The sequence below is a fragment of the Natrix helvetica genome, assembly GCF_964273705.1.
Source record: "Natrix helvetica genome assembly, chromosome: 12".
Lineage (NCBI taxonomy): Eukaryota > Metazoa > Chordata > Lepidosauria > Squamata > Natricidae > Natrix > Natrix helvetica.
In genome coordinates, this window is record NC_138556.1 from 15,576,850 (window position 1) to 15,593,146 (window position 16,297).

Below are 16,297 nucleotides of genomic sequence, written 5' to 3' on the forward strand. Positions count from 1 at the left end.
ATTTACAATCACAGACCTTATCTGGCTTGAAGAGCTGCCAGGCCAATATCTACAAAACTTGGCAAGGAGTCTTGGAGAGTCAAGAACCAATTACGGGAACTAATTCTGTCCATTGCACTTATGACCATTGCAGCACCCTAGGGATCCTGTGATCACATTTTGCGACCTTCTGACAAGTAAAGTTAATGGGAAATCCAGACTCACTTAACGACCGGGTTACTAACTTAACAAATGAAATGATCCACTTAACAATTGTATATAAGCTATGATTACTTTACTGTTACTTTAAATGCTTAAGAGATGTAATTGGTTTGTTACCTCAAGCAGCCATAAGAGAGAGCCAGAATGGCTGTTAGCTCTCTGTTTGTTAGAAGCTGATCGGTGTATACTGAGGTATTGTGGTTTGCTACTGTTTAGCTATACTTTGTGTGTTAGACTGACTATTTTGATAACTGAATTACTGAACTGTGTATGACTTGGACTGTTAACCGGACTCTGAATACCTCTATATTTCTACATAGTAAACTACTATATTTTTATACTATTCAGTGCCTCTGTATGCTGGTTTGTGCGTGTTATTCCATATCACTCTCATTACGCTTCTCTGCATACTCGCTCTCCCAACGGGGAGCTTAATTACTTAACACACTGATCAGAACGTACCTTGCCATCTGCTTGTAAGCCTCTTCTGCCACCGCAAATATATGGGGATCCATATCTCCCATATTTTGACCACTATAAGCATGAATGATGGCATCCCCATAAATTGGCAGCTCTTTGTAAGGGTTCATGGCGACCAAAATTATCCCTGGGGATGACACACAGTAGAGAATTTAAAGTTGCACCAGTTGCTTTCTTTAGAATCCCAAATGCAATGTGGATCGACCCATAGTATTTACCGCTATAGGTGTAGATCAGCCTGGACTCCACAAAGCGAACTCTGAGGTTGTGTAAAACGGCCGGTTCGTGGAGGTAGCTAAGGGCTGTGAGGTCATTTTCTCCAACGAGAATGTCCGGATTTCGTAAAGGGGGAAAAGCAGAAGGATCCACAGGGTAGTCCAGCTCCTGTGAGTAAGCCAAGCAAGAAATAATATTATAAGATACAGAATAACAAAGTTGGAAGGAACCTTGGAGATCTTCTGTTTGTTCAATTTCTTCTAAACAACCTCCAGCATTCACAACCTCTGCAAGTTGTTCCACTGATTAATTGCTCTCACTGTTAGGAATTTTTTTCCTTAGTTCTAGGTATAGAACTAAATGTAAGTAAAGGTTAAAGTCCCCCTTGCACATATGTGCTAGTCATTCCCGACTCTAGGGGGCGGTGCTCATCTCTGTTTCAAAGCCGAAGAGCCAGTGCTGTCCGAAGACGTCTCCGTGGTCACGTGGCTGGCATGGCTAAACGCTGAAGGCGCACGGAACGCTGTTACCTTCCCACCAAAGGTGGTTCCTATTTTTCTACTTGCATTTTTACGTGCTTTCGAACTGCTAGGTTGGCAGAAGCTGGGACAAGTAACGGGAGCTCACTCCGTTACACGGCGCTAGGGATTCAAACTGCTCAACTGCCAACTTTTCTGATCGACAAGCTCAGCGTCTTAGCCACTGAGATGCTTCATCCCTAGTACAAAGTATACTATACAGGTATAGCATAGTTGGTACCTAGCCAATAGATGTAATTGTGAGAGGGATCTTGGAATCTTAGTGGACAACCATTTAAGTAGGAGCCAGCAGTGTGCAGCAGCTGCCAAAAAAAGCCAACACATTCCTAGGCTGCATAAACAGAGGGATAGAATCAAGATCACGTGAAGTGCTAATACAACTTTGTAAGGCCTTGGTAAGGCCACACTTGGAATACTTCATGCAGCTTTGGTCGCCATGAGGTAAAATACTGCAGGAACTGGGTATGTCTAGTTTAGTGAAAAGAAGGACCAGGGGAGACATGATAGCAGTCTTCCAATATCTCAGGGGCTGCCACAAAGAAGAGGGAGTCAAGCTCTTCTCCAAAGCAACTGAGGGCAGGACAAGAAGCAATGGGTGGAAACTAATCAAGGAGAGAAGCAACTTAGAACTGAGGAGAAATTTCCTGACAATGAGAACAATTAACCAGTGGGATGACTTGTCTTCAGATGTTGTGAATGCTCCAGCACTGGAAGTCTTTAAGAAGATGTTAGATAACCATTTGCCTGAAGTGATGTAGGATTTCCTGCCTAAGCAGGGGGTTGGACTAGAAGACCTCCAAGGTGCCTTCCAACTCTGTTATTCTGTTCCGAGGTTGCTTCTCTCCTTGATTAGTTGCCACCCATTGCCTCCTGTTCTGCCTTCAGTTTAGTTGCTTTGGAAAATACCATGCATTCTTTATTTATTCTGAAGATATATCCGCCATCTTTGTAATCAAAGTGTATCTTGGATCCAATGGATAAGCCCATATTTAATAATATTTTAATATATTGCCAGTCTACCACCACTTGTTTAAAAACACCAATTTTTTCTTAATTCTCACTGTGCAATCTTCCAGCTGGAGGTGAAGACTATGGTCTCCAGGTCTATAATTAGCTGTAATTTCAGCAGACTGCCAAACTTCCTCAGGATCGGGGATCCAAACTCTGTTGTACTACAAGAAAAGGGAAAAAAATACAAACATCATAGAGTGTTTGGTGGCTTAATTTTTAACAGATCGGATGAGTTCTTCATTCTCAAATAAACAAGCTAAAACCAAATATATATGAGCGTAGCATCAGCAAAAATGGAAACAGCAAACACCACCTGCCGTAATGCATAATTGCAGCTAACTGTTACGTTTGTTTTTAAGAATCTTGTTGCGGTGAGTTCCAAAGGAAAATATATCAGAATTTTCAAGGCTTCACCTCTGAGTCCCAGCTGATCGGGAGGAAATGGGGGATTTTGCAGTATCCTTCCCCTGGAGTGGGAAGGGAATGGGGATTTTGCAGTATCCTTTCCCTGGAGTGGGGAGGGAATGGGGATTTTGCAGTATCCTTCACCTGGAGTGGGGAGGGAATGAGGATTTTGCAGTATCCTTCCCCTGGAGTGGGAAGGGAATGGGGATTTTGCAGTATCCTTCCCCTGGAGTGGGGAGGGAATGGGGATTTTGCAGTATCCTTCCCATGGATTTGGGAGGGAATGGGGATTTTGCAGTATCCTTCCCCTGGAGTGGGGAGGGAATGGGGATTTTGCAGTATCCTTCCCCTGGAGTGGGGAGGGAATGGGGATTTTGTAGTATCCTTCCCCTGTATTGCCCACCAAACCACACCACGCCCGCCAAACCACGCCCACAGAACCGGTAGTAAAAAAAAATTGAATTTCACCACTGGATAGAGATATGTATCTGTAAGATTAACTTTTAAACACTTAAGTTTGGAAACTTATAATATCCGATTATGAAAGATATCTCTTTATTGGGAGAGATACGGTTTTTGAGCTGAAACATTGCAATGCAAGGCAGATTCCTCTTTACGGTTTTGTCACATATGTTAGCCTGATCTTCTCTTGAAGCAGGCGCTTCCAGGCGCCTCCATCTGCAAATATTAGGAGCCACCTACAGATCAGGGAACCTGCCTTACAAATAAACAGTAGGTTTATTTTCATGTTGACTCACAGTCGGCTTTCCCCCTTCACCATCGCAAACTGGAGCACTCCTGGAGTGACTGGAGAAAGTATAAAGATTCAAACTGTCTTACTGGTACACTACAGCATGGTTACCTGACACCTGTCTTGAGACTGGAGAATTACACAATCCTATACAAAAAAATCAGCAAGTACACAATTGAAGCTTTCAAACATGAGGTCATCTGGGTGCTTTTTAAAAAAAAACATTCTACAAGGGTTTTTAAAGCTCCTGCAAAAGCACTTCCTGATCATTTAAGTATGTAATTCTGCAAGAGGAATTCGGCAGGTGATTCACGCTCTCGGACTCGCACAATAAATTTTCAGAGGCATCCCACAAGGTACACAAGGCGTGCCTACCACTGTGGGTCCTTCCTACAGGGGACCCACAACTTACAACCAAATTTAGGAACAGAGTTTCTGCTGTTAAGCAAGGCAGTTGTTAAGTAAGTCATTCCCAGTTTTTCATCAGTTGTTTTTTTTTGCCAGGATTGTTAATAAGCAAATTGCTTCAGGTGTTAAGCGAATCACACAATTGTGAAGTGAAGCTGCCTTGTTCCCATTCATTTTGCTTGACAGAAACTGCCTGTTAAATAACAAAAGCGATCATATGACACCAGAATGCTGCAACCTTAATAAATATATACCGGTTGGCAAGCGCCCAAATTTTGATCACCTGGCCAGATGCCCCAATAGTTGTGTTAGTACTGTTGGAAGTCACTTTTTTTCAGTAGGGTAATTTCAAGCAGTCACTAAATGGAAGGTTGTAAGTCAAGGATTGCCTGTGGCACCTCTGAATCTGGAAAGACTAGCAAATGTATTATGGGATATAAAGTTTCTCTCCGTAAGTCAACAAAGGACTGCAGATGGCTTTGGGAGTTCAGTCCTTCTGCCAATTGGCTTCACTACAATTTAACTCTAGGTTTGCTGGGATTGTGCCACCCCAAACGATATTGTTGAAATTAGATATTGTTGAAATTTCTTTGAGAAAGGTTTTATACCACAACGAGGTTCGCATAATATGTGTAATCAAGTCAGGTTAAAAAGCCAAGGAGATGGATTCACACAACATAGCAAGACTGTCTACCTTGGTTAGAAGTTTTCGCCTCCCTGGTTTAGCATGTGGGAAAAAGCAGTGCATTTGGTTAATTGATAGGTGGGGGGGGGGCAAACCCAGAAAAATGAGTTTATTTGGGAAGCAGGGGAAGAGTGTGGTGTGAAATGTTTCCCTGAGGCTGCCCACTCGTGTCAGTCTGTTGCAGCTCCTGAAGGAAGCAACTTTGGGAAAAGGTTTACTGGACGGGTCATGTCTAGGACCCTGGTCTTAAGCCCAGGAAAGGAAGTCTTGGAAAAAAAAGGGGGAGGAGGGAGAACAGGAAAAGAAAAAAGTCTGAAAAATAGAGATGGTAGAGGGAAGGTGGGAAAAGAAAGAAAGAGAGAGGGGGAGGGGAGGAGGAAGAGGAAGGGAGGGAGGGGGGGAGAGAGAGAAAGAAGGAAAAAGAAAGGAAGAAAGAGAAAGAAAGAAAGAAAGAAAGAAAAGGGGAAGGAGGAAGATGAAGGAAGGAGAGTGTGTGGAAAGAGAGAGAGAGAGCAAGAAGGAAGGAAGGAAGGAAGGAAGGAAGGAAGGAAGGAAGGAAGAAGGGGAGGAAGGGAGAGAGAGAAAGAAGGAAGGAAATAGAAAGAAAAAAGGAAGGAAGGAAGGAAGGAGAGAGAGAGAGAAAGGGGGAAGGAGGAAAACGGAGGAAAGAAGGAGGGAGGGAGGGGGAGAGAAAGAAAGGGGGGAAAGAACAGGGTCAAATTCGGGGGTGCAAAGCAGCCTTCGCGGGGGGAGGGTCAACCGGCGTCCCCACCCAGCGCCGGAGAGACCCAAAGGGCCCGGGGTCCCCCTCCCCACTAAGCGGCCCCGCTGCGAAGTTCCCTGCGGGCTCCGTCCCACCTGCCGCGGCGCCCGCCTCCTCCCGGATGGCTGAGCCGGACGGCGCGGCGCCGCCTTCCCTCCCGGAGCAGGGGGGGGGGGACGCCCGCCGGCCTCTGCCCGCTTCTCGCCAGCTGGCGGGGGACGCAGCGGCGGACGCAGCCGGAGCTTCCCCGGGGCTGAGCCAGGAGACCCCGCCGGGGCTCCCCGCAAGGCGGAGCGGCCGCAGGAGCCCCCCGCGCCCCCCCCGCCTCCTACCTGTGTGTAGAGGTTGGCCAGCGACATCGCGGCGGCGGCGGCAGGGAAGGTGCGCGCCCTGCCTGCTCAGCTCTGGCCGGCCGGAGGTGGGGCTCCTTGCCGCCGCCTCCCAGCCGGAGCGCCACGTTTGTTTCCTTGCTGGCCGCCTCCGAGGAGGGAGCTGCCCTCGGGACGCCCGGGAACCCTCCGCGGGGAGAGGGAGACAGGAGGAAGGGGGAAAAAGACGAAGCGAAGCTGGTCAGGGGAGGATACCTAGATTGGATGGGTGGGTGGGTGGGTGGACAGACATGGATGGATGGATAGATAACAGGTGGTAGGTAGGTAGGCAGGCAGGTAGGTAGATAGGCACACAAACATACCAGTAGACGGTAGGTAGGTAGGTAGGTAGGTAGGTAATGATAGACATGAATGTAGATATAGACTGGATGGATGGATGAACGGATGGACAGACATGGATGTAGATAGATAGATAGACAGACAGACAGCTAGCTATGGATGTGGATGGTAGAGACTTTATTGTCGCTTTCAATGTACACTAATCAGCATACATTAAAATGAAATTTTCTCGCATACAGCTCTCAAAGGGTCACCACCTCCAATAAACACCACAGAAGACAAGTGGCCTCTCTCAGCAAAGCTGGCCTATCACCTCCTCCGCCAATCCCACTCCCCCAAACCTCAGCAAACTGGTAGAAAAAAGTATGCATGTTTTTGAGTTGCCCAGAACCAATTAGTCCAGATGTTCCGGATACCAAATGTGTAGGTTCCTTATTAGCCTAAAAGCCATCTTGGTAAAAACTGGGAAGTGAACTGAAAGTGAGGGTCTCTGCTGGATTTGGAGAGACACTCCACTAAAAAAAAAAAAAAACTATTGTCATAATATTTTTCAATACTTTTCAATGTATAAATGACGGGGGGGAATTGCAAGTGATGGAATTTTGGAATATAGGACTTTTTAAAAGCAATGTTAAAGAATATTTCCATAAGGTAAAGGTTCCCCTTCCACATATGTGCTAGTCGTTCCCGACTCTAGGGGGCGGTGCTCATCTCTGTTTCAAAGCCGAAGGGCCAGCGCTGTCCGAAGACGTCTCTGTGGTCATGTGGCTGGCAGGCGCACGGAACGCTGTTACTTTCCCACCAAAGGTGGTTCCTATTTTTCTACTTGCATTTTTCACGTGCTTTCGAACTGCTAGGTTGGCAGAAGCTGGGACAAGTCACGGGAGCTCACTCCGTTACACAGCGCTAGGGATTCAAACCGCCGACCTTTCTGATCGACAATCTCAGCGTCTTAGCCACTGAGCCACGCATCCCATCAAAGATTTTCATAGGGGCAACCATTTATACAACAATAAACTTCCATATATAAGAGACTGGGGAAAAAAATGAAGACTTTTTAGCGTTTCCTTTTATTTGGACATTTCTTCTAAGATACAGCATTTATGAAGCATACATTTATTAATTATGTCAGACACCATGGACAATTCCAAGCTTAAGTCATTCGGATTAACATTTTGGTTTTCTATCTACGCCTAGTAGTGGGTAAAAGACCTCAAACCCTGTTGTTTTTGCTTCAAAAGGAATTGCAAGTTTAAAAGGACAATGATCAAGCGATTACAAAAGGAAAACAACAAGTTGAAATGTGTCCAGTTTTGAAAGACTCAAAAGGAAAGGAGGGGAAAAAAGGATACAGCGGGTGGAGACAGCAAACTAATTAAGAGCGTTGCTTTGAGATAGAAAACGGGGTTTTGGGATCAAAAATACTCTGTATCTGTGTGTAGACCTGACATTATTATTACTTTGCTTTGTGGGTGAGATTGGATGTTCTGGGACAACCTGCCCCACAAAAGCTGACCTCTTTGTACACCAGCAGGAAAGACCTGTTATGAATAGTGCAAATTTATTGTGACCAACGCCTGACGCACAAAAGCTTTGTACGCGTGGAAACAGACAAATCAATGCCCCCAGCCCTCTTAGGATATTCTGTGAGTGGGCACTGAAAACGAACAGGTCCAGCCCAAGCAAAAAAGAAACCTTCATGATCAAAGCAAGGGTGTTTAATCTGGTGCATTTAATCCTTACTTGCCATTTTCTTAGGGCTTTAAAAACATGCCCCGGATTGCAACACTCCATAAAACAAACATTGTTGAAGACTAAGCGAAAAACGTTCTTCCAATCGCAAGATTACAACTGTAGAAACAGTTGGAAGAAAAGCGAAAAGGATCTGAAACTTAATGAGGTAATATTGGAGGGATATTTTGGGTCTTATACATTTTGAAAGCACTTTGGGGGGAGGATGGGAAATTATAGCATATCAGTTAAAAATAAGAGAGATGGCAACACATCCACATGGAAACAACATGGTCATGTTTTAAAAGGGGGCAGGGGGGAATAAGCAAAACTCGAATTGTGTTAGATGCTACAAATTCTAACTTGAAAACAGCCGGCTTTCTAGCATCTAACAGTAAAATATTAGCGACCCATAGAAAGTGCACGTAAAATACTGATGTGTAAAGTCTTGGATGAATTACAGAGCAGAGTTAAAAACTCGGAACTCCTTTAAAACATGGAAAGCAGCATTCGGCTTTAATGTGACAGAAAGATATATTTAATTAGATCACGCAGTTTGGAGGATAATGCCGAGAGGCATCCATCACTCTGATTAGTAAACAAGATACAATAAGGCTTTTATACAAACAAAACGAAGAATTAAAAACCATATATCTAAATGATATCCTCATCGCTTTTGGAATTGTCAAATTCTTGAAGAAAAAAAACCAATGATTCAGTTGAAACGAAAAGGCAGGATTCTAGTACTTCAAGAGTACTTCTCAGTAGGAAGATATCCCGGAGGGGGAATTAATTGGGCTGCTAGATTTTAAAAGCAGTGCTGTCCCCTAACATAATTTAACATAATTCATAATGTAACGTAATTTCTGTTGCAGCCTTTTCATTGTGCAGCAGGGATGTCCAACCTTGGCAACTTTTAAGGCCTGCGGACTTCTAACTCCCAGAATCCCCAAGGCAGCAAGGTTGGACACATCTGTTGTACAGTTTGCTAAGAATCCAGTGAGAGTTGAGAAATTAGTGTACTTTGCCATCTGAGTAGCCATCTAAGATTCTGAACATGAACTCTCATAATTCACAACTAGTGTGGCAAATCTTGCTGGGAGCATGGGTGTAAAACTTGGCGGGGGGGGGGGGGAGATAACCCTCCCTTCCAGGCCAACCGCCGATGCCACATGGTGTCACCAGTTCAGTAAAGCAGTTTCAGTGTCTCTGAAACATTATTGCCCTAAAGATGACGGATTAAAACTCTATTCTTTTGCATTTTCACCTTCTCTAAAAAGGGTGTTTTTTGGATATCTATTGTTTGACTGCACAACACGCACCCACACAGAGAGAAACTGACCACACAACAAACAGGAAATGGACTAATTTACACCTGTGGCTGGGAGGTTATGAGAATAGAGTCCAGATCATTTAGGAAGCCTGTAGGGTGGAAATGACCACTCTAGGACCTCAACTTTCAGCTCCTTTGTGATATCAAAGCCTAACTGGCTAGAGCCACAGAGGAAGTGTACCTTTTAGTAGAGCATTTTAAAGTAATCCTAGGAAGGACACACTCTCTTAGTCACTTTTGTAAACATAGTGCCAGTTCTAAAAGAAAATGCACATTTTCAAGTAAAGACCTATTACTGTATCATAAATAAAGAACATGTATTAAAGGCAATACTTGAGTACCTGAATATTTCTTTTAAAAAAAAAAATATCAAAGAGCATTTGCTTCCCTTCCCGCAATAAAGTAAAACAAAAAGAATGGGGAGGGACAAACACTCCCCCCCCACAAGATCAGGCCTCTTTTATTTACCTCAACAGTGCCCCTGTCAGTCACATCTCTTTTGCACATGAAAACCTATTTAAACCTGTTTCAAGCGACAGCATCTTTTAGGTGCACAGAGAAAATTAAGTCCAGTACTAGATCGTTTTAATAATGTGCATTTACAGCAGAGATATGCTTGAAAATAAACATAATTCAATTGTTAGGATAAATTATAATATTGCACACGGCAGTCTCGGAATATGTAACATAATTTTTTTGTATTTCTGATCATCACTGACCTTACCTGGTTTTTTTGTATTTTTTAAAGGGAGCCTGGAGAACTTTAAGTGAAGATCCACAAATATTTCAAAATGTCAGTTTCACACTGAAGAAAATCATGACCACTATGGTTATCGGTAGCCTGAGAGATTTCAGCAAAATCTTTTCATCAGATTATATTCAGATTATATTCATAATGTGTCCAAAAGAAATGTTCCCATGGAAACAGAAAATGAATATTTCCTTTTTTAAAAAATAAAGTTGGTCCAAATCAGGGATAGTATATATATATATATTTAAAAAAATGAATGTTTAGCAAGCTTTTAAGAAAATCATAAGTTTGGGAGGGGTGCTAATGTTAGGGGAATAGCTTCTTTTCCAGATGAGATGTTTGAGATGAACCCTTTCCCTATTAAAAAAAACTCTTCCCCAACCTCCAAAATAAATATTACACACTCTCATGACACATCCGGCAAATAAAAAACAAAAAGCAACATATACCAAAACAATAAATAAATATAAAATATAATATTGTTGGGTTGGTTCTCTGACTTTAGAAAAACAGGTTCCAGTTTCTGAGATTGTGCTTAAGTTCTCGTTTCCTGTTACTACTTAATATGTTTCTTGAACACTGGCATAAATATTATTAAAAGACCGGACTGTTAAAGTTACAGTGATTTTATAAACCTGCATTTCTGCTAGTTGAAAATTATTTAAAAGACCACCACAGACTGAGACACTTCTGATATGGTTGGAAAACAGTACTAACAAGCAGCTCTATTGTAACAGAATGTAAATCAAAATATTTTTCATTAATTCATCATTTATGTCACACACTGACATAAATAGGGAGGCAATCAATTGAGTTGATCAATTATCTCAGGTCGAAACCTTTTTAAAAAAAAAACAACAACTTATTTAACCTTGTCCTAATGGATGGTGATTTCTAAGAGTATGACTATTTCTATTTATTTCAATGGTTTTAATGGTTTGCCCAGGCAAAATGCCCGATTCAGTGATATTGTATGTTGCGTGTCCCCGTTAAATGTTGAGGTCTTTGAAATATATATATTTATATATGTATATAGGTGTCTGTGTTTATATACACTTACACAGAAGCTACCCCTAAATATTTCCATCCTTCTCTGGAAATCACACCTGCCTTTATTTAGATCCTGGCTGGTTCCTGATGACTGGCAAATCACTTGTGACTTACATCTGCTGAAATGTCTTACAAGGAGCTTTAACATATCCTCAGCTTTAGCTTTCTGACCAACATAAGAATCAGAAAACACATTATGGATTGGAGGTAACACACAGTCACACCATTGCACTGGAATAACAACGCCATTCCACTCGGTGGAGACACAGAAATAATCTGGGGACTGTTTTCTACACCCCACTCCCTCCCCGGGCAAAAAAAAGGCGTTACGTGTGAAATACGGAATATAGGAAGGGATTCTTAGAACCGTTCAAACTGAGAAGAGTCCTCGTCACACAATTTTCTCTCTCTCTCTCTCTCTTTTTTTTTTTTTTTTTGCCACCAGATGCACATTATAATTTTTTTGATCTTAACGTGGAAAGGAGAAAAGAAAACCAATGGCGATTGATCAGTCACAGACTGTTTTTGGTGTACAATGCAAATATAAGACCGCTTGCAACCAACTGAGGGGGATGGCGGAGGGGGGCGGGGGAAAGAAACTTTAAGGTGTGTGTACCGATGTTTTTTTTCTTCACCTGAAAGCTTTAGGTAGGCCTCAGCACGGGACGAGTGAATTTGTACAAATGTGCAATGGTTTCCATCAGCTTTCGGTTGCGAGAGAATGGATGACGCATTCCAGTTCCCTGCAAGGCGGTTTTAAGAGCATAAACACGATTCCTTCCCAGTCTTTTCCCCTCTATTCCTCCCCCCAAACCCCCCAATGGCTTTTGACTCAATTTATTTCCGTCGCTAAGAGACGGATGGTCGACAGCTTAACTCTGTTCTTGGTTCAGACGCGAGTGATGAATCCTAGGCCCAAACTAGCTGGGATCTGGATAGTTTCTAACGCAAGAGAGGAAGGGTTGAATGGGAAAGTGACGGGGAAAATATGCTTAGCATCCATTAGGAGTTGAGGAGAATCCTTCGTGTCCCGCATACGCAGCTGCAAAGAGAAGAACGGAATCACGTTAGTGTCTTGTTTAAAGGCAGGCAGTCTTCGACTTACAACGTCTCGCTCAAAGTTACAACGGCACTGGAAAAAAAGCGAGTGATGGCTTTTTTCCTCCCACACGAGGATGTTGCGGCCGTTACAACATCCTCGTGGTTATGTGATCAAAATTTGGATGCTTGGCAACTGGCTCATCTTTATGACGGTGGCAGTGCCCCGGGCAGTGGTGGGATTCAGCCAGTTTGCACCACTTTGGGAGAACCGGTTGTTACGTTTCTGAGCAGTTCGGTGAACTGGTTGTTGGAAGAAATCATTCGGGCAGAGAACCGGTTGTTAAATTATTTGATTTGACAACCTTCTGACGAGCAAGTCAACGGGGAAGCCGGATTCACTTAACAACTGTGTCACTAATTTAAGAATTGCAGTGATTCGCTTCACAACAGAGCCAAGAAAGGTCGTAAAGTGGGCCAAATGGTCTCACTTAGCAATGGAAATTTGGAGCTCAATTGTGGTTTTAAGTCCGGGACAACCTATACACGGTTGGGCATTCTACCCAAGATGCATGCGCACACTGGGAACAGGCTCCAGCTGTTCTTCGGCCTCACTGATATCTGATTCCGAAGGCAACTGATAACTGGCATATGGCTCTGGCCCCCTCTCTGCCTCCAACACAGAGCCCTCATCAGAGCCTTCCCTAGACTCCAGGACTGGCACATGTTCCTCCCCAACCTCCTCACTCTCTGAATATGCTGCCAACTCCGCCGGTGGGCCACAGCAGGATGGTCCTTCTTAACCCTCTTCTAATATCAGAAGATACAATTCGTGAGAAGAGAAAAAACAATACCTGTATTGTCCGGATAAAAGACACAGACACTCTTTCTTCAAACTCATTAACAGGAGTATATAAGTTCAACACTTTCACAATCTAGAAGAAAAAAAAGAGAAGATAATGCTAGCGGATTCTTGTTATTTAGCGCCCAACAAATGTTTTAGATTTAAGTCCCAGGAGACATTAATCATGGTGTGATTGCAAATAGGATCGCTCTTTTTTTTTTCTAATTTTTTTTTCTTAAAAAAAAAAAACATAGGATCGCTCTTAACTACGATAAAATCTACATTCAGCCTGAAATCTTAAATCACTTTGTAGGACTTTTTTTTTAAATCGTTGCTACTCACAGTTCTTCAAGTGGTCAATCCTGTTTCAGCCAACAGCGACATTGGAATGCAAGTGGCCAAAATTATACTAAACTAGCTGATAATCTGGCATTTCCCGGGTATTTATTTAAATGTCCGGACCAAACGTAATTTCTAATGTTGGATTTTCCCCTTTACCAGAGGGAGCCCCCTTGTGGAGTACGTGAAACTCTTACCATGGCAACTCCACTGTGCTGTACAGTAGAAGCCATTTAAAGGCACAACAGGCTGTATCTTAACAGAACACACACTCCAAGAGCTATTAGGGGCGTCTTACCCCCACAGTATTTGGGCATCTTACCCCCACAGTATATTTGGGTGGGTGGGTGGGTGGATGGATGGATGGATGGATAGATAGATGATAGGTAGATAGATGGATGGATGGATGGATGGATGGATGGGTGGGTGGGTGGATGGATAGATGATAGACAGATGGGTGGGTGGGTGGGTGGATGGATGGATGGATAGATAGATGATAGATAGGTAGATAGGTAGATAGGTAGATAGGTAGATAGATAGATAGATGGGTGGGTGGGTGGATGGATGGATGGATAGATGATAGATAGTTAGATGGATGGATGGGTGGGTGGATGGATGGATGGATGGATGGATAGATGATAGATAGGTAGATAGATATTGGGATCTAGTTTTTGTTTTGTTCTTCTGCAGAATCCTTAAATTCTATGATGTCGCCCCTAGTCCTTCTCTTCATTAGACTAGACATACCCAATTCCTGCAACCATTCTCCATACGTTCTTTTAGCCTCCAGTCCCCTAATCCTCTTTGTAGCTCTTGTCCCGGAAGAGGGTTACCTGTGCAGTAGTCAACGCATGGCACATGGAGCAGATGGCCCCTGCGTCTTCGTCTGTCTTCTTTTTCACCTGTAGCAGCTGGGCAGCCTGGATCAAGGGCTCCAGGGTCTCCTTGGCACCGCTGGTCATCAGGTTTTTGTTGCGAAGCCATTCTTCCAGCTGGCTTACGTTGTACCTACGGGTTTGGTGCGTTTTGAAAAACATAAAGCAAAATCTTTAGCAACTTTGTTCAGTCAGCCCGCCTAAGTGGAAATGGTTTTTTGAAGGCATTCTTGCTCGGAGGTGCTCGGTTAATTATTAACACAAATGTTTTGTTACGAGGGAAACAGCAGCTCCTTGTTGTGGGCAAGAATGCTCGGAATGCCTTTGGAAAAGTAAACCAAGAATGAATATTCCCCAATCCCTACTTTTTCTGGTACTTGGTGTGAAATTGGATAGAGGGAATTTTTCCCCCCATCAATTTGTGTTCTTTTATAGTTAGCGGGGGAAACAGGGTGTTGATTCAGACAGAAAAACATACTGGTCCATTCAGGAATTCTGATTTATAAATAGTCAATAGACTCTGTGTGTTTCTGTGACATCTCTGTTGCTTTGTTTCCCCCCCCGCCCCCATTTCTAACAATTTGTAAGTCACCAAGAACAGCCAAGAATCAGGCAGGGTTTAAATGTAATCAATGATTGTTTGTTGTTATTATTATTAATCAGCCTATGAAAAGTAAGTTATTTGGTAGGATGTCCCATTTAGAATGTAACGTTAAGAGTTCAAACTACAGGTAGCCTTTGCTTAATGACTGCCCTGTTTAGTGACTGTGACATTTTTTCTTATTTCTTCTGTTTGATCAAACCATACTGGGGCTATACTATTCTGGACACTGCACTTTGGGAGGTTCGCAGAGTGCAAAAACTTCTTTTTTTTAATTTGCCTCTTCAAAACCTTGATCCGTCTTATACTCCGGTGCATCTTATACTCTGAAAAATATGGTACTTTCCGGGATGCTTTCAGAAATACTCATTCATGAGTCATTCATTCATTCATCCTGCATAGAAATATGGAGGCCAACCTTCATCGCTTGGAGGCCTGCCTGTTTAGTAAACAGATGTTCCAGCCCAAAATGACCTTTGGCTTAAGAACACGAAACGATCAGCTGATTTGAAATACCTCCCTGCTCAGCCAAGAAAGGTGTCTCAAAAGGACTTAAAAGATTCTGGAGGAGATCTCCCCACCTGATCTGCATTCCTTTGCTCCAGGAGCACATGTCCTTTCGCAGCAGCAGGTTATTGAGGGTCACGGCCCCAATGATGTAGAACATCTGTTTGACCACCTGCTTGATGAGCTCAGGATCCATGCCGTGCTGGCACATGATGGAGTGGAAAGTGCTCAGCTGGCGGATGATGGAATCCAAGGTGTAAGTCCCTTCGTCAGCGATGCTAGAGGTCCTCTTACGCAGGCCGGTGGGCTTCACTCCGGACACTCCTTGGATGGTTTCGTGCTCCAGCATTCCTGAAACTGAGGAAAGGGGGTCATTAATTCAGCTGAGGAATAACCCTTTTCCTGAAAACAAAAAAAAAGCAAAAGAGAAGGAGGGATACACGGTGATGGGTGTTTTGAATATAAGGAAGTAAGAACACCGTTGACAAGAAAGAACAGGAACATAAGCCAAACCAAAACATCACCAAAACTTTCTCGTGTCCTTAGGTTTCGCCTTACCAATCATGGGCTGCAAAATATTCTCTAGAACTCGAACGAGTTGCTGGTAAATTTGGATGGCCAGGTCGCTTAATACTTGTCTGTACTCGGCAAGGTCGAAATTAGTCAGGCAATGTTCGTTCTGGCGAGATGTGTTATGTTTCATAAAACCCTGCGGGCAGAGAAAGATAAAAATAACCAGGTTTGTATTCATGTATTTTATGCTGTCGTATTCAAACCAGAAGTGGCATTTAGCAGGTTCTGACCAGTTCTGGAGAACAGGTAGCGGAAATTTTGAGTAGTTCGGAGAACCGATAAATACCACCTCTGGCTGGCCCTGCTCCCATCTATTCTCTGCTTCCTGAGTCCCAGCTGATTGGGAGGGAATGGGGATTTTGCAGTAACCTTTCCCTGGAGTTGCGAGGGAATGGGGATTTTACAGTATCCTGCCACGCCCACCAAGCCACACCCACCAATCTGTGCCACACCCACAGAACCAATAATAAAAAAAATTGAATCCCACCGCTGATTCAAACAGATAACAACTTTTTAAAAAATCCTTTG

General features: G+C 43.4%; 2 protein-coding genes across 5 annotated transcripts in view; both read right to left on the minus strand.

The window, feature by feature from the left end:
• The window catches only part of MYO5C (myosin VC), a 46,515-nt gene extending 40,509 nt beyond the window's left edge, over positions 1-6,006 (minus strand). For all 3 annotated transcript variants that reach the window (XM_081964470.1, XM_081964469.1, XM_081964468.1), the window contains exons 1-4: positions 5,792-6,006; positions 2,498-2,608; positions 900-1,065; positions 664-808 (exon numbers count right to left, since the gene is read on the minus strand). In XM_081964470.1, the coding sequence (XP_081820596.1) occupies positions 664-808; positions 900-1,065; positions 2,498-2,608; positions 5,792-5,818 (449 nt within the window). In that variant the 5' untranslated portion in view covers positions 5,819-6,006. The remainder of the gene's footprint in view (positions 1-663; positions 809-899; positions 1,066-2,497; positions 2,609-5,791) is intronic.
• Positions 6,007-7,178: 1,172 nt separating this feature from the next.
• MYO5A (myosin VA) overlaps positions 7,179-16,297 on the minus strand; it is a 65,619-nt gene continuing 56,500 nt past the window's right edge. For both annotated transcript variants that reach the window (XM_081964531.1, XM_081964532.1), the window contains 5 exons: positions 15,755-15,905; positions 15,271-15,553; positions 14,047-14,221; positions 12,885-12,965; positions 7,179-12,034 (listed from right to left, as the gene is read on the minus strand). In XM_081964531.1, the coding sequence (XP_081820657.1) occupies positions 11,882-12,034; positions 12,885-12,965; positions 14,047-14,221; positions 15,271-15,553; positions 15,755-15,905 (843 nt within the window). In that variant the 3' untranslated portion in view covers positions 7,179-11,881. The remainder of the gene's footprint in view (positions 12,035-12,884; positions 12,966-14,046; positions 14,222-15,270; positions 15,554-15,754; positions 15,906-16,297) is intronic.